At 41.3% G+C, this 21,928-nt stretch overlaps 1 protein-coding gene across 2 annotated transcripts in view; it reads right to left on the reverse strand.

Moving 5' to 3' along the window:
* Positions 1-21,928, reverse strand: part of RALGAPA2 (Ral GTPase activating protein, alpha subunit 2 (catalytic)) — a 321,938-nt gene that overhangs the window by 112,750 nt on the left and 187,260 nt on the right. For both annotated transcript variants that reach the window (XM_011963148.1, XM_011963143.1), the window contains exons 31-35: positions 19,259-19,442; positions 10,738-11,509; positions 9,509-9,580; positions 3,651-3,774; positions 1,560-1,715 (exon numbers count right to left, since the gene is read on the reverse strand). In XM_011963148.1, the coding sequence (XP_011818538.1) occupies positions 1,560-1,715; positions 3,651-3,774; positions 9,509-9,580; positions 10,738-11,509; positions 19,259-19,442 (1,308 nt within the window). The remainder of the gene's footprint in view (positions 1-1,559; positions 1,716-3,650; positions 3,775-9,508; positions 9,581-10,737; positions 11,510-19,258; positions 19,443-21,928) is intronic.

Below are 21,928 nucleotides of genomic sequence, written 5' to 3' on the forward strand. Positions count from 1 at the left end.
TTGATTTCTAGTGAGAGACATCCAATTTTTCCTTTCATTTGAATACTTTGAGGCCACACGGGGTTATTAAACGGCTGGTGGGTGAAGCAGTCAGAAAACACCCAACATGTATCAATTAAGTTTGCCATCCTATATGGGCAGTTTGTGGTGTCCCAAAATAATTACGATAGCAACATCAAAGATCACTGATTACAGACCACCATATGAGATAATAATAATAATAATAGTAATAATAATAATAATAATGATAATAATAAAGTTAGAAACACTGTGAACATTACAAAATGAGACAGAGACACAAATGAGCACCTGCTGTTGGAAAAATGGTGCCGATAGACTTGTTTAAGGGTTGCCACAAATATCCAATTTGTAAAAAATGTAATACCTGTGAAGCGCAATAAAGTGCTGCACAATGAAACAAGGTATGCCTGTACATAGTCCAGACATCTGTGGTTGCAGTGGTGAAAAGCAAAACCGTGCAATAAAGAAATAAAGCAGGTACAGTGAGGCCAATCTGCCAATATAAAGCACCTGGCTAATGGGGCAGGAAAAAAAGAATCAATTAGACCAACAGGCAATAATGAGGGATGATGGTCAGAGACATCGTCCCAGGCACCGTGCTAAGCAATTTCATAATTTCATAGGAATTATCTCATTTACTTCACTCAACAACCCTGTAACATAGGCTGTGTTTTTTATCTCACTTAATAGATGAAAAACTGAGGCACAGGCTGATGAAATAACTGAATATACATCTGATCCCTGTTGCGTCTGTCACCGGGGTCTGGCTATAACCACCACAGTAGACTCCCCAGTGGCCAGCCTTAGTCAGCACCTGAGGTGCTGCCCTCAGTCCCTTGCATTTATGTGGTAGGGAGAGAGAAAGGTGGGAATTCTAGGTTCCCCACCTGCTAGCAGGCCAGGTGAGTGCAAATCACAGTTGCTCTGAGACGTTCTCCTCATCTGGAAGCTTACAGAAGCAGATCCGATTAAAGGCTTCCTTCCTAGAGTCAAATGCCTTTTCTTTTAAGGCGCTCCTCACTTTGAACACAGGGTCGCCTGAGGCAAACATCCTGCAGGTTGGAAGGTAAAGGCCAAGTTCCCTGGGGGAGGTTCCTCAGGGGTGGAGAAGGTTTCCTTTGACTTCTAAGGAAAACTGGCCACAGAGCAAGTTGAAGAATAAAAGGTAAGGGGCAACAGTGGGGCTGCTGGGCAGCTGCACACCTGCACTTAAGTTGACAGATGCTGCCAAATCACTCTGTAGCAAGCCTCGGAGGGGCCTGCTTTCCCAGAGCCCCACCAGGACAGGGTTATCATACTTTGTAACCTTTGACAATCTGTGACATCAAAAATGTCATTTTCCATCAGGTAATATTCACGGGAGGGAAGATCCAAAAGTAACATTTAAGACCCTTTCTTTTCCTAAACCTTAATCTCAGGGTCGTAGAGTTCAGAGGAAACCATCTCAGTGTGCATTCTACCTTTGTATTTGTCTGTCCTAGGAGAACCTCACCAACAAACCGGGGCAGCTAAGAATGGTGCCCGAGGAGACCCCTTACCTTTTTGGTGAGGGAATCATCTGAGTCTGACGGCATTCGAGTGGAAACGTGGAAAATCACTTCCACAGTCGAGGTAGCATAGTAAGGGGCCGTCTGCCCGGTGCTGCCATTGCGCTGAAGGCCACCCATGAACCCACAGTGGGTGGAGAGATCCACCTGACAAAGGTCACAAAGAAGAAAGAGTGAGGATCAAAAATGAGCTGTTCTTTCACTAAGCAGGACTGTGAATTCACAAAAACATAAATTATTTTCATTTTTATATCTTTCTTTCTGATTACAAACAAATGTAATACAAAGTTAGACCAGATTAAAATGTTAAAGAAATAAAAAACATTAAGAATGAAAGTGCTCTATAATCATATCAACTGAATAAAACCACTATCAAACTTTTGGTATATAATCTCTAACTTTTTTCCCACCTGTATGTATAAATGTATGTGTGTGTATGTATATATGTGTGTGTATACATAGGTTCCGTATTGATGGAATTTGGGGGTTTCTGCTTTTTCAAATCAGAAAGCACACTCAAAGGAGTGTTATTCTAAGACGCTGGGTCAAAAGGTACCAATATTAAAAATATTCAGCAAACTTTGCTAAACTGCCTTTCAAAAGGGTTGAACAACCACTTTACCCCACTGCTGAAAGTTTATGAGTCATAATTCATTTTAAAGTTACGGCATGAGTGTTCACTTCTTAGTGTCTTTATCCAAAATGTTTAACTTGTCATAGACTAGTATTCTTTCAGTAAAATACCTATTCTAACACATATGAAAAAAGAAATAGAAGAATCTCCTCTGTGCCAAATACAGTAAACGTATACTCTTAAAACTCTAATTGATAATGTATGACTTAAAAATACATTAAATAATAACTATATTCTATGACAAATTAGAAGTAGCCCTACTTGTGAGAACAATGATTTACTGGAAGTGCAGTAACTGTTAGACTCAAACCTACTTGCCTTAGTAAGGATGTCGTTTTGACTCTCATGTACTCTTACCCTGTCCCCATCCCTACCTCAGTCCCCTTGCTAGCATTGAGCTCTCAAAGGCACCCAGAAAGTTTTTCACAGCACAGGTACTCAAGAAACTAATAAAAAATAAGGAAATTGGCCAGATGCCGTGGCTCACGCCTGTAATCCCAGCACTTTGGGAGGCCAAGGCAGGTGAACCACGAGGTTAAGAGATCAAGATCATCGTGGCCAACATGGTGAAACCCCGTCTCTACTGAAAATACAAAAAAATTAGCTGGGCGTGGTGGTGCGTGCCTGTAGTCTCAGCTACTTGGCAGGCTGAGGCAGGAGAAGAGCTTGAACCCGGGAGGTGGAGGGTGCAGTGAGCCAAGATCATGCGACTGCACTCCAGCCTGGTGACAGAGCAAGACTCTGTCTAAAAAAAGAAAAGAAAAAAGAAAAAAATAAGTAAATTATTTTAGATATGTTGATTTCCATTGTAACTACTACTAAGTCTTTCAGATTCTAGGAATTTTTTTGTTTAGGTTTATGTTTTGGGGGGAAAGGTGTGCGTGTGTGTGTATGCATGTGTATAAATGTATATGTGTCTGTATGTCAGAGTACCATTTAATAAAGAAAAAAAATAAACTTTTCCAACATCAATCATCCTGAGATCTACCTTAGGGAAATAGGTTGATAGCTAAACCATCATGGCTATTATATTATATTTTCATTGCAACTTTTGACTTCATCCAACTCTTTCTTCATCTTTTCACCCATCAAGTCATTGACTTCTTCTTCAATCTCCATACTGTGGCCAAAGCCATTGCTTCTCTGCCCACATTTGTCTTCTCTTACTACAAACTGTCTATGGCTGGGAGAGCCCATCTGACTATTCAGTTCTGATAAAAAGCAAATGAAAAAATATTAAGAGGAAAGTTAAAGGAAAACAAAAGTTCACGTATTAAATACTGACAAGCAACTAATAGATGTCAAATCCAATAAATTCTTCAATTCCAGAACTCTACCTATGCTATATTTGAATGCAAAAGCACATGTAAAAACTTATACAATGTCTAGTTTGGACACATCTTTAAATAGTGCTGGTCAATAAACACCTACTGAATGAAATGCATTACCTCCCATCCAAGTCCAGCAACAAAGTCTTCATATGCTTGGCTTCCTCTTTCATTAGAGAGGATTGAACACTTGTCTTCTTGACCTTCAGCAATGTAAAACACTGCGATTTTGTGTGTCTCACGGCTATAAATTTTTAAATTTAAAGGAGTTAGAATTCTTATACATAAAATTTTACTTCACTGCTATTAATACCACCAGCATGACTTCTACCACTGAGCTTACATTTACTGAGAACCTGCTAGGGGTCAGTCAGTGTTCTGAGATGGTCTGACACATGATCTCATTTATTCTTCACAAATGTGCTAAAGAGATGAGTATTATTATCACCTCCCTAGCAGAGGTGGTTGAAAGGAGGCACAGAAAGTGAAACAAAAAGCACACCCAGCAAGCAGGGGATGGGAACTGCGGCAAGGCCATCTGCTTCCTGAGACCATACCCTCAGATACAAGATACACTGACCAGCAGGTTGGGGCACACCATTTGGTAAGTTCTCTGTTTTTGGTAAAAAATAATCTTTTAAAGTATTTCAAATAGATATAAACTGTGAATAGATCTATGTGACTGTCCGTATTTAACTCACACTTTAGGCTACTGGGTGGCTCTGTGATTGGAACTATAAAATATGCCACGATTTTATGAGAAAAAGAATATCCTTCCAAGCAGAACACACTTAGGTATTTTCTTCATGAAGGGGTTTACTAACTCCTGGGCTCTGACTATTCTGAGGGTGCCTGACAAGGTGGACAGCTAGTCAGGGGAACCCCTTTTAGCCAAAACCCTCCATCTGCTTGTTCCAAGATAGATCTGGGATACTCTGGTATTAAATCAAGCAAAAGTGATGTGTACTTTGAAAAAAGAAGCCCTGCCATTTTCTCTTTTGTACATCTAGCATACTGCTTTGTATACAGTAGGTGTTCAGTTAAATCTCTGTTACTGAGCAGATATATAGGTGATACATTTGAATGCATTAATAATAAATTTCTACAAATTATACCCTGGAGTAAAGCGACAAAATACCTGGGGCTGTACCAAGCATTTGGTGATAGTTTAGAGATGAAAACACTGTTCTTATTCAAATGGAGCTTTAATTACGAATCATTCATTCCCTAGCCCAATCATCCAAGAGTTATGGTTTTTTTAAAGTTTCGATGTCCACTTCCAGAGCGGTTCCACTTTTCTCCTTTTTTTGCACTACATTCTGATAAATCTCATAGGAATAACTGCAAAGTTCTTAAATACAGAAATATTTGTTCTGTCAAATTGTTTAATATTTCAACATTGTAATTTGATTAGATATCATATTAGTGGAACTGAGCTCCATATTTTAACAAATTCTCTAAGATTTCCTTCTGTGTGCATTATTTCTCTACTTCATAATCAGAACTAATTGACTCTCAATTAAAAAGTTACACAAATAACTGGAGGAAGAGAGTTCTCTCCTTTTACTAAGATAGCTTATTCACTTCCCCCATAGGTTATATGTAATAAATATATTTGGAAGAAGAATTAGAAAATACAGAAAGAAAAGAGAAGAATAAAAATCACTAGCAATTTCAACAGATAATAAGCAAAGAACATAGCCATTACACCATTTTAGGATACACTTTTGCATGCACATATGAGAAGCTACTACATTCTGCTTTACAACAGATTTTTTCACTTAAAATATCTGTGAACACTTTTTTTTATTGTGGTAAAATATACATATCACAAAATTCACCATTTCAACCATTTTTTAGTGTGAAGACTTTTATATCATGTGCTTCTACAACAGACGTTTAATGATTGTAACAACATTCCATTATATTAATATGTCATAGCCCAAATCCTCATTTAGGTTGCTTCCATTTTAAAAGACACTTTCACGTAATCTTTAATACATCTTAAAGATAATCTTTAATGTTTTTAATCTTTTCACAATATCTTTTTTCTGAGACAGTCTCACTTCATCACCCAGGCTGGAGTGCAGTGGTGTGATCTCAGCTCACTGCAACCTCCGCCTCCTGTGTTCACGTGATTCTTGTGCCTCAGCTGTCCCAGTAGTTGGGACTATCGGTGCGTGCCATCACACACCACCACACCTTGCTAATTTTTTATTATTATTTTTAGTAGAAACAGGGTTTCACCGTGTTGGCCAGGCTGGTCTTGAACTCCTGATCTCAGGTGATCCACCCACCTTGGCCTCCCAAAGTGCTGGCTTTAGAGGCTTGAGCAACACGCCCAGCCCGAATATCTTTAATATGTCCTTAAAATAAATTTAGAAAGCTTGTCCTCATGCAGCAGGAAGCCCTGAAAGTGCCACACCATTCACTGCCCTGAGCAACAGGCAGGGGACACCAATGGCGTAGAATCTGACTAGACTATTTCAAGTGCTACAGAAATTTGGGCACTTGGATAATAACAGAAACCATAACCTATGACCTAAAAGACTGCCTCTTTCAACAAAAGTGGAGAAGTATAGTTATTCAATTTCTATCTGCAGGTCTCTCTACATATGTAAAAAATCCTCAGCATTTAATTTTTCTTTGTTTTATAGACTTTACATACATAAAAACAACCTCAGGTTTATCGACAATGTTTCAGTTTATTCTCCTTAAAAATCTAAGCTTTTTCCATTGCAGCTGTTCCTAAGTCCTTGAGCACTCATTAACTCAATGTGGGAGCACAAGAGAGCTAAGCCTGAATGATGGGGCTGACCAATGTGAGTGTGAGGAAAGATGACCTTTAGTTGTAAACATTCATCAAATTTCACGTTCTCCAAAATGTTAGTACACAGAGAGCCTGCTAGGATGCAGAAGCTGTGTCTGGCCTTATTAGAACCATGCTTTTGAAACGGTAATTAGCAACATCAACAGCACTTCACATCCATAAGAAGCACACCAATGTATGAAGGAGCAGGTAATTCAGAAACACACATACATGAAATTAACAATCTCTCCTTCCTCATTAGAATGCACTGTTGTTTCTTATTAGGAATAGACCAGAATAGCTCAGTTTCCTTGTGCTGTCACATGAAAAAGCCAAAGGAAAGCGTGATTTTAACATCCACCTCCCCATGCAGTGGCAAGAAGGCATTTATATCTAAAAGGGAAGCCCACTGTGATTTGTATGTACATTCATCATAGCATTGACAATCTAGACCATAGCTGCAAGATAGCCTCAACTTTTCCAAAGAACATGTTAAGAAGGAACTATGCATCAAGAGCAGTGAGATAAATTGATAACAGAATTAAACAGAAATGTTCTAAATGAAAGTTGACAGACAAGGTATTTTCTTACCTGCTACCTGACCAAAATACAGGGCAGTCTAGATTTCTCAAAGCTGAGGAGTACCAGACTTATTTCTAGTTTCTTCAAAAAGAATCTTCAAAACACCCTTCACCTTAAAATAAGTTGATACCCATTTGATGTCAGGAAGACACTAAATCCAGGAGTTGGGGTTTTAAGTGAAGGTTGATCAAGGCGCAGGGAGGGGACTGCCACTCAGCTATTCAAAGCTGTATTTCGCTGCAACTGTACCCCAGGGAGCTAATTCAATTGTACCTCATGCAACTAAAGTGCATTAACACTCAACAAATTGACCGCAATTACATGAAACCAAGTATTCACTTAATACTAAGAAGCCTGGAATAATTCAGCATATGCTTAAAAAGCTGAGTGTGGAACCCAAATGACTGCTTATTTAATACCGAAGGAAGGAGGGAGAGGATGGTGAATCCCTGAGTTCTTCAGAATAAATCCCTTACAGAATTTCCATAGAAAAGTTGATCTATGTTCCTCTAGAGAAAAGGAATCACAAGAACAATCAGGAAATGGAATACAGTGAAGGGCAAGGTGAGAAATGGCAGCTTCAGGTTTTTCATTTCTAATGACTTTAAAAAATTATTCAAATTCAAATCTTTTACTGTTTCACCTGATAAGTCAGGAAATAAAGACATTTAAAATGGCAATGGAGCTGCAGGCTTCTGGACAGAGAATGGCTCCTTTATCCAGGTAAAATTACAAACGAATATTTTAATTCTGTGTTTTTATAAAAATGTCTATATATTTCTTGATACTGAAATATGTATCACTCTCCAGAGAAGAGTAAGGCCACCTAGGGAAAAAGGCCCTCATATCCCCTTCTGCAGAGGGAATCAGGTTTGGAACAGCCATCCTGTCACATTCCCAAGACTTGGAAACATACATGAAACAGTTCATGCCTCAACATGTGTGTAGATATGAGATGCAATAAGAGGTCCTGAGTGACCTGGGAGACAGGTGGGAAAGCAGAAGGGTGAAGAAGAGAAAAGAAAAAAAGAAAAGAAAACTTATGCCCTTCTGATTCCCATAAAATGGTCAACACAAACAAATCCATCATAATAACACATGCTTCTGAAGGATGGAAACAATACACAGCTGTAAGTTTAATATTATTTTATCTACTCAGTCCTTAGTGACATTACCAAAGGACCTTTCTGAAATATAATCTTCCAAGTGTTTAAAAGAAAATTCCAACTGGACTTTGCTAGTTGGGTTTACATCCAATTCAAGAATTCAAAACACCAAAGAAGAAACACAGTTGTGAAGGTGATATGCAAATAATACTGACATGAACCAAGAGTTTGCTTGACAATAAAATTTAAGCATGTGTCACTTTGAGTTTTGATCAAAACTTTAAAATAAACTATAACACCATCACAAAGCCACTGAAACACACATGAGGGTGAAAATACTCATTCAGCAGGCTATAACTCATCACTGTAAGTGCAAGCAGGAGAAGCTCACGACTTAGAAGAGAAGCATGAGAGTGGATGAATGAAGGATTTAATGAATGGAATAAAGAGCTCTAGTAATTTTCTGAAATTCTAGGATATGACTTTGGTCAAGATAAAGCAGGACTCTGTTATTTCCTTTCTTCCTTCTTACTTCTCAGACAGCAACTGCACCACCCTTTAAAAACATACAGCTCAAAACGGATTTAAAAATTTATGAGTTAACGAGTAGTAAGAAAAATGTAATGAATAAAATATAGTGTGAAGAGTTGAAAACTAAACTTGAGGAAAACAACCTGAATTTTTAATTTGAGAGCTGAGAGAATATTAGAATATTCCTAAGCGGAATAAAAGGGGAATGAAGTTGGGTTTTTTTTTTTTTTTTAAGAGGTTTTTTTAAAAACTAAAGATTAAGGAGGCAGCTTATTCTCTTCAAAACTTTGAAACATCTGTTATGTACCAAGTACTATACTTATTATTGACTTAGATGATTTTGGAAACACACATTCCCCAAATCAAACACTTTTCATGGTTGTGAGCTCATCTATAGAAACGCTTCTGAGATAGTATAGAACAGGGGTGGATCTGAGAGTCTGGCCAGCTTTGGAGAATGAGGCTTATTAACAGAGAGTTATTAATTACAACACACTAGTTTTAACCTTTCCAACACTATGAAGCCACAAGTACAGAATGTTAGCGCCTTGGTATACAGCATGGATTTTGAAGTCAGACTCACTTGGCTTTAGATAATATGGTATGAGCAACCATGGGCTGTTTAACCTAGGTAAACTTTTTCTTCATCATAAGGAGGTGGTTGCAGAGATCAAATGAGAATAAATTTCTACTGGCAGCCACAAAGAAAGACAATCAAAAGTACAGATTAGGTGGGAGTGGTGACCTCTTTTTAGTGTACCAAGCATGAAAGTTTATTTCTTACAGTAAAAAACACCAAAGGTATGGCATGCGCAAATGTCACCAGATGCTAGGTTACAGAACTACCCTTGGATGTCTCAGTAAGTGTATTCATTCCTGCAGTTGTATCTGTTATTCAAGAATACCTAGAGACAAACAGGAAAAAAGTGATTTGATATACTTTCACATACCACTGGCGGGAGTCCAAATTTTTTAGCTCTCTCAGTAATTTTGAATTTTTCTTCAACAGATGAAAATTCTTCCTATAAAGAAAAAAGGATAGAAGAAAAACCATGTGATTACAGAACCATTTTGCCGCTTTTCAATCAGTAATTTAATACAAATACCTATCACCCATCCTCTACCACCTCACTCACAAAAGATTTGTGATAGAAACCTACAGAATGAACTTCATTCTCCTTAAGACATGCAAAGGTATAAAAATTCCCCCGGCATCCCATTACTACCCAGTGACACAGATGGCTCTTTGGTGAGTGTTGTGACTTATATGCATGTGACTGTGTGACTGTGTCTGTTTCCAGTGTCAGCTCTGCTGTGAATCCCTTCTCCCCATCTCTGTTCTTAAAAACTCCACTCCACTATCAGGGTCCAGCTCAAATCCGCCCCCTTCCACAAAGTCTTCTCCATTGCTCTGTACTTCCCATTGGATTTAATCATTACTCATGAACTCCTGGGTCATTCTACCCTTTATCAGAGTTGTATTAGGTCTATCTCCCACATCAGACCTAAGGTTAGACTGTGGCTTATTCACCTTTGCAGTCCATTTGCTTCCTGCATGAAGGCAGAAACAATAATGGACAAAACAATAATTAAAACACACACTCTCAGCCAGGTGCAGTGGCTCACGCTTATAATCCCAACAGTTTGGGAGGCCAAGGAGGGTAACTCATGAGGTCAGGAGTTCGAGACCAGCCTGGCCAACATAGTGAAACCCCATCTCTACTAAAAATACAAAAAATTAGCCGGGCATGGTGGCAGGCACCTGTAATCCCAGCTACTCAGGAGACTGAGGCAGAAGAATTGCTTGAACCTGGGAGGCGGAGGTTGCAGTGAGCCAAGACCACACCACAGCGCTCCAGCCCGGGCAAAAGAGCAAGACTCTGTCTAAAAAAACAAAAAACAAACAACCACCACCACTGCCCTACCACCCCCCTGACACAATGTTTGACATCCTTTAAAATATCCAGCATGTTTGGAATTCAGTCTGCACACCAGTACAGCATAATTTCATTTCTAGCTTTAATTTAGTAGCAGAAAATAAGCTGCAAATGTTAAAATAAAGAAAAATCTCCACTCTTTTGTCTTCTCCAATCTTTTCTTCTTCCCCAACCACAAACTGATAAAAAATACAAGTACATGAAAATAATAAAATAACTGGAGGTCTAGCGTGGATTGTTACCTTCTGTCCCAAGAATTCATTCCCAAGTCATCAAGCAATAACCTGCAGAAATAAAAGGGTCCTCGGGGCTCCACTGGGGAGGGCTGCCCCTGGCTGGTGACTTTCATTGCAGAATCGAAGTTATGACTCTGGATATACTCATCCTCCTGAGCATTTTGGCGCAAAATGACCTCGATAATTTCCTTCTCTTGGTCATAGTTCATGCCACATGGGGGTAGGGAAGGTTCATTTAGATTTAGCTGTGATGGTAAAAGGCATTCAGGACTTGTATGGCCAATGTTTTCAAGTAATTTGTCAAGAACATCATCCCCCTCCTCAACTTGAGAAGAGTCTTTCTGAGGTCCAAATGTATCATGATGCCAGCTCGAAATCAGAAATGAAGGATTTCTTCCATTGGGTGCTAAGCAGCCTTCCAAAGGTCCATATAAAACCTTACCATCCCAAGAGTACTTCCCTGAGATATCCCTCACAATTACTCTCACATCAGAGAGACAGCCCACTGGTGATCCTCCTGCCAGTCCTTCTGTGGGTGTCTGAAGGTAGGAGATGAGGGTGCTATCGTTAAATACAAACAGCTGCAGGTTTGGGCTTCTGAACACCTCAGGGGACAGCTCAGAGCCTTCCACATGGGCATTGTCGTGGTTCTCGCTGACAAGGCTGTGCAGTATGGCAGGGCCCCCACTGAGGGGGTAGTGCCCCAGGTGGTTCACCAGGTGGGCCATCACCATTCGAGCAGTCAAGGGGATCAACTCCAAACTTCTTCTCTTCTTCTCTGTAAACAGCAGTAAAGAAACATAGTCAGTGGTGAATGAAGATTAAAACTCAACTCCTTTTTTGGAGAGGGGGGGCAGGGGGCAGTTCCAATATGGTATATTACCAGTTTTTAGTGTGCCTCAGCTACTTAGAAATAGCAACATAGTGCAAAAAGATCAACTCTCTGAGCTTTAATTCAAGAAGGAAAATGGGAATTCACTGGAATCATGAAGGATGTTCCAGATCTCAGGGAGGACAATGTAGGCAAACAGCCCCTGTGATGGCATCCAGCTGATGTGAGTGAAGCCCCAGTACCTGAGAAAGAGTCTCCCTCTGTAATTTACCTTTCCACTGGGAAACCAAGCAACCTAGGCCAAGGCGGAGAATGATGTTTCTCCCAAGCCCCAGAGCTATCTTGGGGACAGGCTTGGAGGTGCTGAGAGGAAAAGACACTAGAAAAAGCTGCAGGCATTTCCTAGATCTGGAACTGAGAGACTGGAGCACTTGCTCTGGAGTGGGGTAGGGACTTCCACAGCCAGAACTGCGGAAAGTGCCCCAGCAGTAGGCACTGGAATTGTGCTCCTCTCAACTGCAGGCTTGGGGTGGGAGCAGAGAGCTGCTACAGCTAAAGTTTCTCCTGAGCAACGAGACTTGCAGCCAGGGCCAGCTTGGCAACATAGAATCAGTCTGCATGTGTCATTGCTGAGTGCACCAGACTGCTCCCCTGAGATCATGGTGCAGCAGGGCCCTCTCTATTTCACTCCCAGGCAGGACTCCAGGCAGTAAAGGCAAACGCTTTCCTAGACTGGCAACCTGAGCTGCCCCAACCTTCCTGTGCACACATCATGGTACAGCAGGGCCCTCTCCACTCCGTGCCTAGGCAGATCTCCAGGCATTCAGAGCACCTGCTTGCCTGGACCAGCAGCCTGAGCCATGCTTCCCTTCCTGGACATAGATTGTGGTGCAACAGGGCCCTTTGCACTCCGCACCCAAGCAGATCTCCAGGCATTCAAAGCACCTGCTCACCTGGACTGGTAGTGTGAGCTGCTTCACCTTTTATGTAGAGATCCTGGAGCAGGGGGACCCTCTCTGCTTCATGCTCAGGAAGGTCTCTAGGCACTGAGAGCTCCTGCTTGCCTGGTTCTGCAGCCTGACTCTCTCCATCCCTCCTCTGCTGAGATCCTGGTGCAGGGGAACCCTCTCCACTCCACACCAAGATAGATCTCCAGGTATTCGGCACACTTCCTTGCCCAGATTGGCGGCCTGAGCTGCCCCACCCTTCCTGTATGGTACAGTGGAGCCCACTCCACTCCATGCCCAGGCAGATCTCCAAGCATTCAGAGCACCCACTCACCTGAATCAGCAGACTGAGCCAGCTTGCCCTTCCTGTGCAGAGACCATGGTGAGGTGGGATCCTCTCCACCCATGCCCAGGCATATCCCCAGGTAGTTGCAGTGCCTGCTCATCTGGGTTACCAGCCTGAGCCAACCCACCTTTCTTGTGCAGAGATTGTAGTACAGCAGAGCCCTTTGCACTCCAAGCCCAGGCAGACTTACAGATACCTGGAGCACCCAAACCCACTCTCCTAATCAGGAGTTCAGGTGTCCCTCTGCCTGTGCAGAGAACTGGAAGCCAAGGAGATTTCCCAGCTCCATGCCTAGGCACATCACTGGGCACTTGATGGCCACCCACTGGATTCTCCCTCAGCACTGCTACTTGTGCCCAACACCAGGGGAGCTGTAAATAAGCCTGCCCAGTCTGGCTCAATCCATCTTGCCCCCTGCCCGCCCAGGGCTAAGCAGGGAGCTCAGACCACTGTGCACTCCATGGATCACCCCATTGCCTGAGGCAATAGAGAGCTTCTCCTGGTAAACAAGGATCAAGTATATATCTGGCCACATCGCCCACAGCCAGCTTTTACCCATAAACACCACCTACTGGCTTATAGGTCAAATTGCACAGCCCAATATAAAACCTGCCGACAGAAGCGCATAGGGCTATAGAAGCAAATCCAGAAGACGGCAGATTGGAGGCAGTGTTAGCGTGCCTCTCTCACTGGGAAGGACAGAATAGTGTGTAGAGATTTGCATTGTGAACTTTTTTCCAGGCAGCAATACAGGAACTCAACAGGAAAACTGCAAGAATCCACAGACCCTTTGAAAGAAGCAGAAGGCTGAAGTCTACTCCAAGAGACAGGTGAAAAACTATAAATCCTCAGAGTGTGAGTGGGAGAAACTACCTTCAGAATACACATCCCCACACGGGAATCTGAAAATCCAGGTCATGGGAGAAGGTCTTAACCCTACCCAGAGCTGGAACTGCTTAAGGGAGTGATGAGAAACATAAAAGTAGAAGTAGCAGCAGGAAATGCCTTGCAGGCATTCCCAGTCTCCAGCATGAACCGAGGGAAGCCATACCTGAATATATCTCACAGGGGTCCTTGGGGAAGCCAGTCAACTAGCTCAGAAAGGGGTTGCAGGGTGAAAGATGCTCCTAACTGAATTTTGTGATATAATCTCGAGCAGGGATGAACTCCTTTGCTCAGAACGGGCAGGGGTGGCGGTGGGGGGCAGGGAAGTGCATTGCAGACAGATCTGCATCATGGGCAGATAGGAGGGGCACGGCCAGAAAGCCAGATGGGAAAGCTTATGGACTGGGACAGATCTGGGTTCTGTGTGCCGACTGCCTGGATCCAAACCTGGTGCTGCTAATAAGAACACTGAGGGAGTGAGATCGGCCTTGCCAACTGCATGGGAGCTGGGCAAGGCTTACTGCTGCCTGCTACACTCCACTCCCATTGTGAACTCTTCTGTGCAGCACAGGCAGTTATACTACCTCTGGAGCATTACCCCACTGCCTGAGAACCACCCCCGACCCTCAAAGGAACCATGGCTGGCCCCACTCAAGGAGAGTCAGAGCACAGACCTGCTCAACCCTATCCCCACCTGTTGGTATATATTCCTGCACCCACCCTGGTAGCTTAGGTAGCTTAACACAAAGGACATAAACTTGTAGGAGCTTTACAGCCCTGCCCATTGCCTCAGAAACCAGATTATTTCCCCTAGGCAATTTAGGGCTAGCTTAAATCCCACAGCTAGTACTGCAGCTGGTGCTCTCTTGCAAGCACCGCGTCGTGGCTGGAACAAGCTGATGCAGCCCACTACAGCATCTACAGGTGGAATAACACTGTGCCCAGGAAGGAGAAAATGGCTAAATGACCAATCCCATAGTATCACCAATGCCCATAATACTCTAGCCACCAGAGGTCCTGAGCCTGTCCAAGTGAAAGTTAACCACAATTAAAACCAGCATTCAAGAAAGCCAGCACACTAAGCATATCTATAACCAAGGAATCTCACAGTCTATGTCACTCCCCTGCCACCTCTATCACAGCTGGAGTACCCACTGCTGGGAGACTTGAAGAAAGGTCACATCACCAGATGATCATTTGCAGACATTTCCCAGCACCAGCCTGGAGTGTGGCAACCCCACTGGGTGGCTAGACCCAGAAAAACAACAGCAATCACTGTAGTCTGGCTATCAAGAACTCCTATTTCTAGGGGAAGGGGGAGAGCACCACATCAAGTGAACACCCCAAGGGACAAAAGAATTTGGACAGCAGGGCTTGAGTCCTACATCTTTCTGCTGGTGGGAAGTCTCCTGCAGCAGAGACACAATTGCAGTGCTGGGTGCAAGAGGGAAAGTCTGAACCTCTACCCCAACAGGAAGGCAGCCTGCATGCTCGTGAAGGCTTGTGGAGAAGGGGTCCTTGTTCTCCACTTTGTCAACTACCATAGACACAACTGGAACTTCTTCCATGGGAACTCAGCATGAATGCACCTATTAGATAGCCCTCCTGGAACAATTCATGGTGACTGCATCCTCACAGACGCACTCTCCAAGTTTAGGCTTGCAAAAGAGGCAGAATCATAATTCCTTTCCATATGGAACGTCAACATCCCTCATCCCTACAGATGAAAAGAGGTGCCTGTCTGATGTGAAGAGCCGAAACATTAGGACAGGAGTTGAGGCTGGGAGGTGGGTAACTTTCTTGCCGGCCTGACAGGACAGCTGAGTTAGTTCCCACTCTTCACCCTGATAAAACTCGGTGCATCTAACTGAGAGATCCCCTAGCCCCATTAATCAAGGCTGGGGCCTCAGTCCACCACTGTGTATTGTATCCAACCACCTGTTTTAGCTGCAACTGGTTTCTATCTAGAGATACTTCCCCTACTGGCCTGAAGCCTGGATCATCAAGAGAGTCAATAAAATACTGGGGAAAAATTAAATAAAAAAATGCATACCATGGGGAAATGAGATAAGCTTCAAGAGATACTTGCCATTCCAATTCCACAGGAGACAATGAAATTGCCCACACCCCGAGGACGTAACTACTACAATCAGCATCTGAGAAAGTTAGCATACAAAGACTCTCTATAACCAAAAAACTCATATAGAATATTCACCCCTAAAAGCAGCAAAATCAAATTAGGCTATAATAAACTATAAACATTAAAGTCACATATTTAAGAGGAGAGGAAAAAGAAATTTAAAAACAAATACAGTCAAATCAAGAATAAATTCAAGAACAATTTGAAGAAACAGTCTACACAAATGAGAAGGAACCAGAAAATACAGGTAATATGATAAAACAAGGTTCAAAAGATCACACTAGCTTCCCAGCAATGGATCCAAACCAAGAAGAAATCTTTGAAATACCAGATAAAGAATTTAGAAGGTTGATTATTAAGCTACTCAACAAGATACCAGAAAAAGGTGAAAACCAACATAAAGAATTTTTTTTTTTTTTTTTCCCCCGAGATGGAGTCTTGCTCTGTTGCCAGGCTGGAGTGCAGTGGCGCGATCTCGGCTCGTTGCAACCTCCGCCTCCCAGGTTCAAGCAATTATCCTGCCTCAGCCTCCCAAGTAGCTGGGACTACAGGTACCTGCCACAACGCCCAGCTAATTTTTTGTATTTTTAGTAGAGATAAGGTTTCACCATGTTAGCCAGGATGGTCTGGCTCTCCTGACCTCGTGATCCATCTGCCTCGGCCTCCCAAAGTGCTGGGATTACAGACGTGAGCCACCATACCCGGCCACCTGACCAGAGATAGTTTTGTTATGGATGATGAAGTACGACATTGAGTGAAAAAAAATACCCTCAAATTTGAGCTCTTTCTTGCTTAACCTAGAATACCTACACTATCACCATCATTTTTCCTTTTCACTTTCTATATGATGTATCCACTTAGCAAGGATGTGCATACCAATATATTTTTAAGCACCTTGCCTATTTGCTTAGTTAATAAGTCAGTGAATTGTAAAAACTCCTTTGTCAGAGAAGTTTAAACAATTATTTTTAGTACTTTAGAACTATCTTGGGAATGTTTGCATTAGCTCCTGACATTTTCTGGAGAACAAATATTCAGGTAAAAGAGAATTGTACATTGAAAGAAAAATGGTGCCAGAATTTAAATGTGTATTTTTAGGTTTTTCCTTTTTCAATAACCTATTTATCTTCTGCTATTTTTAAGTGGCAACTCATAATAAATGGTGAACCTATTTTAGGGATAGCCATGTTTTAGGGATATACTCATGTGGGATGAGTATAAATTGATGACTTTAGGAAAAAATAAATTAATTTTATTATAAGACATATGAACTTACAGTAGGGAACAACAAAACAAATAGATTAAGAGTTGTTTCAATTACTTAATAAAAATAATTTATCATTGTGGGGGGGAAAAGTAAAGCAGACATGGCAGTTAACAGACAGTGGAGCTCCAGAAATGAACAAATAAATAAATGGAGAACAAATCAAGAGAACAATGTGAAAATGAAACATGTATCAATCACCTCCAACACAACTCAAAACAAGAGTGTTAAGTCCACTCCACGTCAAAAATCTCAGAGTCAATAATGTATTTTAGGAACTTGGTCATTAAATCTTAGGTTCAAATTCCACCTCCTTTACTTCTGACTTGTACACACCCCTGCGAATATCCCTTAACCTCAGTTTGCTCATCTACAAAATGGAGCTAAAATCAGGACTGCTAGATTTTAAGCCCTTGCTCATGACTGTTACCCCTCGTCCTGTCTTTTTCATCCTCATCTCGCCTTTCCTTTCCTGTCAGCTTGAACCTTGCTCCAGACTCTGTAGTGCTGCAAGCATACCCCTGACTCCCATTCCAAGGCCCAAAGCTGGACCTTGGTCCTCTCTCACCTGGCCACTGCCTGCTGTGTCCTTCCTCCTTCCACCAAGGGCCTCACAAAAGGAGTCTGACTCAGGGATATGATTGTCACTGCACAGGTCACCTGCTCATGTTATCTGGCTTGACCCACCACTCTGGTGAAAGTGCTCTGGCAAAACCTACCACCAAACACCTAGTTGGGAAATAAAACAGCCCCTGTTTCATTTTCACCTTCCCTAAGCTTTCTGAAGCAACTAGCACTACTGACCTTTCTCAACTTCTTACGTGCTTCTTCCTTGACTTGATAGAAAAGACTCTTTCTTGGTCCTTTTTCCACTTCCCTGACTTTGCTTTCCTGCTGACATTCCCTCACTCTGCTGTCCTTAAGGATGTTTTGTCTACACGATTCTAGTCTAGGGCCTAGGTTTTTAACTTGTGAAGTCCATAAAATTTTCATGGATGATCTAACACTTCACACCTACATCTCTTTCAATTTTTTTTTTTCTTTTTTTTTAGATAGGGTCTCACTCTGTCGCTCAAGCTAGAGTGCAGTGCCACTGATCACAGCAGCCGTGACCTCACAGATTCAGCTGGTCCTGTGCTCAAGTGATCTGCTCTCCCTGGCCTCCCAAAGTGATAGGATTACAGGTGGGAGCCACCAGGCTCAGCCTTCTTCTAATTTTTAGTGTTGAGACAACTGCAGATTCACATGCAGTTGTAAGCAATAATACAGAGAGACCTCAAATATCCTTCATCTCAGAGCAACATCTTGCATATCTATAGGACAATATCACAGTCAGGAAATTGACATTGATAATAATCCACCTGTATTATTCAGCGTTCACCAGTTTTACATGCATGCATTTGTGTGTGTGTGTGTGTGTTTGGTTCTACGCAATTTTACCTTATGTATAGACAATATACCCACATTCTGACTCCCATTCCAAGGCCCAAAGCTGGGCTCTTATCATTCTGGGGAGACGGGTGCTTAAGTAAGAAATACAGCAGGCTCTAAGTCCTGACAATCCCTATATACTCTAAAATGGACTCTCTGCTATGAGCAGAGCAAATCTAAAACTGTAGCAAGTACATTTCCATCTCTTTTTATGATGCTCTCCTAACTTGGAACAATCTATGAGCTCCTTTCAACACCTGTCCACCCTGCTAAGTCTGGCTTAAGTCCTTCTTCATGGAAAGCCCTCATGGTGCTACCGGTGCTACCAGTCCACAATGAGTCCTTCTGGACTTCACTGTGTGTTTTCCATTAGATGTAAAGCTCCTTGAGGATAGAAAATGAGCCTTTTTTGTGAGTTCCAAGGATCTAAGACTTACCTGTCTTGAATAATACAAAAACCATTTGAACTACTAAAATGGGAAAACAGCGGAGAAAAAAAATAGAAAAAAAGAAGAAACAAGGAAGGCAGAATTTGCCATCACAGAGGACTCCAGGAACTAGGATTTCAACTTCAACAACTAGATTAAAAAAATAATAATAATAGTACAGCAAGCATGGCAAAAGGCTAAATCCTTCCTTTTCCTTCTCACAAGGTTTCATACTTGAAAGAATACTCACTCACCCTCTTCAACAGTCAGCAGGTTACCCAGTTCCGCTGATGAATGATACTGGACTGGCTCAGAGGTCTTCACATTTGCCAGTGGCAGGAAGGGGTCATAATCCGTGGATGACAAGTCAGCCAGGGTCAGTGTGTAGTGACTCTGCTGGGTGTACGTGCTTGAGCCACACACACAGCAGTGCAGAACCTGTGAAAACAGAGGCCATGTGCACCATGGATGCTACCCACCTCGTGTCCCCTGACAATCTGTCAAACTACTGTTGCACTTGACAGCTAGGACTCCTGCTTGGTCCTAGTTGGAAATGAAATGACCATTCTTAAATATATTCTTACTATTAGCAAATTTATTTTGCTCCTTTCATATCAATGCCAAGAAATATGTTCTCAAGGCAAAAGGAAAGTAAAAGTTAAAAAGTACTTATTCACATTCTGTGTGATTGCACATACCTAAGTCCCCCTCCTGTCCACCAAAGGTGGCACAGGTAGAAGGAACTAATCAGGGGATGAAGAGTAGTGGTGGGACAGGCCAACCACGGTGGAGGGTGGAATGAGCACAAGCAGACACCATTAGTGCACGACATGAGCTTAAATTAGTATAACTCATGACACATGAATTGTAAGGGCTAACTTAATACAATTTTTAAATTATTCTTATTTTGACAAGATTAGTTTCCCAAAAGTTCACTGGTAGTTTACAAACTGCAGCTGACTGAAGATCTATCTACTCATTTGAGGTTTTGTATACATACAAGCCATGCAAACACAAATCATCTTGAATATGCCAAAATGCATAAATGAGGTAATGATTGTACCAGATTTCCCTTTTTAATCATAACTTCAAGATCATAAACTCCAAACCCTGATTTCTGTAAGAATCAAGGTAACACTTGAAAAACTAAGAAAACACCATTGGGTTAAATACATTTCTGTAAAGTAAATTCACTTTTAGATGACTAGCTTTGGTTTGCTGACAAGGCAAGAGGCCTTGTGGTCAGGTACCCTTTGTAAATGGCTACAAAGTACCAAGAATTACAGTTGTCAGGGCAACCACTTGACTATGTCATCTTCCTAGCAAAAAATGCAGTATAGGAAAATCCTTACGGCAGCTCTGTTATTAATTTAAAAATTAAGCTGCAATCACTGAGATAATTAATTTCTAGTAGCCAAAATGCAATAAATATAGGAAGTGTACATTAAAACCACATGTTATGTGTAAACTAGCACAACTACTTTGGAAAATTATTTGGTGTTTACCAATAAGGCAGAATATATGTATTCTAGCAACTTCACTCCTAGGTACACACCCAACAGAAATGCATATGTATGTGTGTATACAAAAAAAACAAAAAACAAACCAAAAAAACCCCAAAACAACAACCCTGAATATTCGTATTTTATGGGTCCAAAACTCTAAACTATCCAAATGTCTAGTAAAATGGATAAATGTATTGTGGTTTATTCTGTGTAATACTATCTATCACCAAGAGTGAAAAATCTGCAACTATTCACAGCAGTTTGAATAAATCACTGAAAAATAATGTTGAGCAAAAGATGTCAGACAAAAGAAGACATACTGTATGACTCAATTTGTATCAAGTTCAAAACAGGCAAAACTACTCTATTCTGTTACACAGGATAGAGGCTATCCCTGGACATGTGTATGGGGCCAGTGGCTAGGCGGAGGCACAGAGAAGGCTTCCAGGATGCCAGGAATGTTCTGTTTCCTGATCTGGGCTCTGATTTTACAAGCATGCTCACTTGGTAAAAATTCATCAAGCTTTCACTTACAGACTGGTGCAGTTTTCTGGAAGCATATTATACTTCAATAAAAAGTTTACTCTTAAAATACAAAACAAACAGTTATTTAGTAAATTTATGAATTTTTACCACGAGGTGACTTTTATAGTGATAAAGCAATTTTAAGAGAAATCTTTAAGAAAAGAAAGAACTCAGAAAAGAGATTTACATAAGTGATTGTGGCTAATGCAGTTGGCCCAAACCAAGCTCTGTACAGGTTTATAAGCCACAAAAATAACAGAAGTGTCTAATGAATCCTAATATAGTTATTAAAATCTTTAACTACTGAAGAATACACAAATACTTTTTAGTAGAATTTCAACCACAATTAGGTATTTTTTTAAAGTAATACTTTTAAAAATAAGGCAATAAAGTGATCAGTCTGTGTCTTGGACTCTTCTTTTATTATTAAAGGTTTCTTAGTAAAAGAGTAAACCACAGAATTTTCCCTCCATAACAGTAATTATTCAGTGGACATGCAAATGCTAAATGAACAGCCAAGGTTTGAGAGAGACTGTTAAGACAAATTACAGAAGGATATTATAAGCAATCCAGAGCAAAGGCCACCCCTAGTCATCATCAGTGTGTATGTGTGTGGGGGGAAGGGGTGGGGGGTTAACTAAGAATATTTTAAATATTATAAAAATGATGAAGCTAATTGCTTTGATGTGACATAATTCCTTAATTTATTTCTTAAGAATTTTTTGAGGCAAAATGATTACTGAGACCATTAAACCTTTTTCTTCCTGCGATAAACAGATTTTGTCAAAGTAATGCTGTATACAAATAGTTAGATAAAAGAAATAAGACCTGGTGTTCTATAGATCAGTAGGATGGCTATAGTTAACATTAATCAACTGTACATTTCAAAATAGC

This window comes from Colobus angolensis, unplaced genomic scaffold (assembly GCF_000951035.1).
Source record: "Colobus angolensis palliatus isolate OR3802 unplaced genomic scaffold, Cang.pa_1.0 Scaffold117, whole genome shotgun sequence".
Lineage (NCBI taxonomy): Eukaryota > Metazoa > Chordata > Mammalia > Primates > Cercopithecidae > Colobus > Colobus angolensis.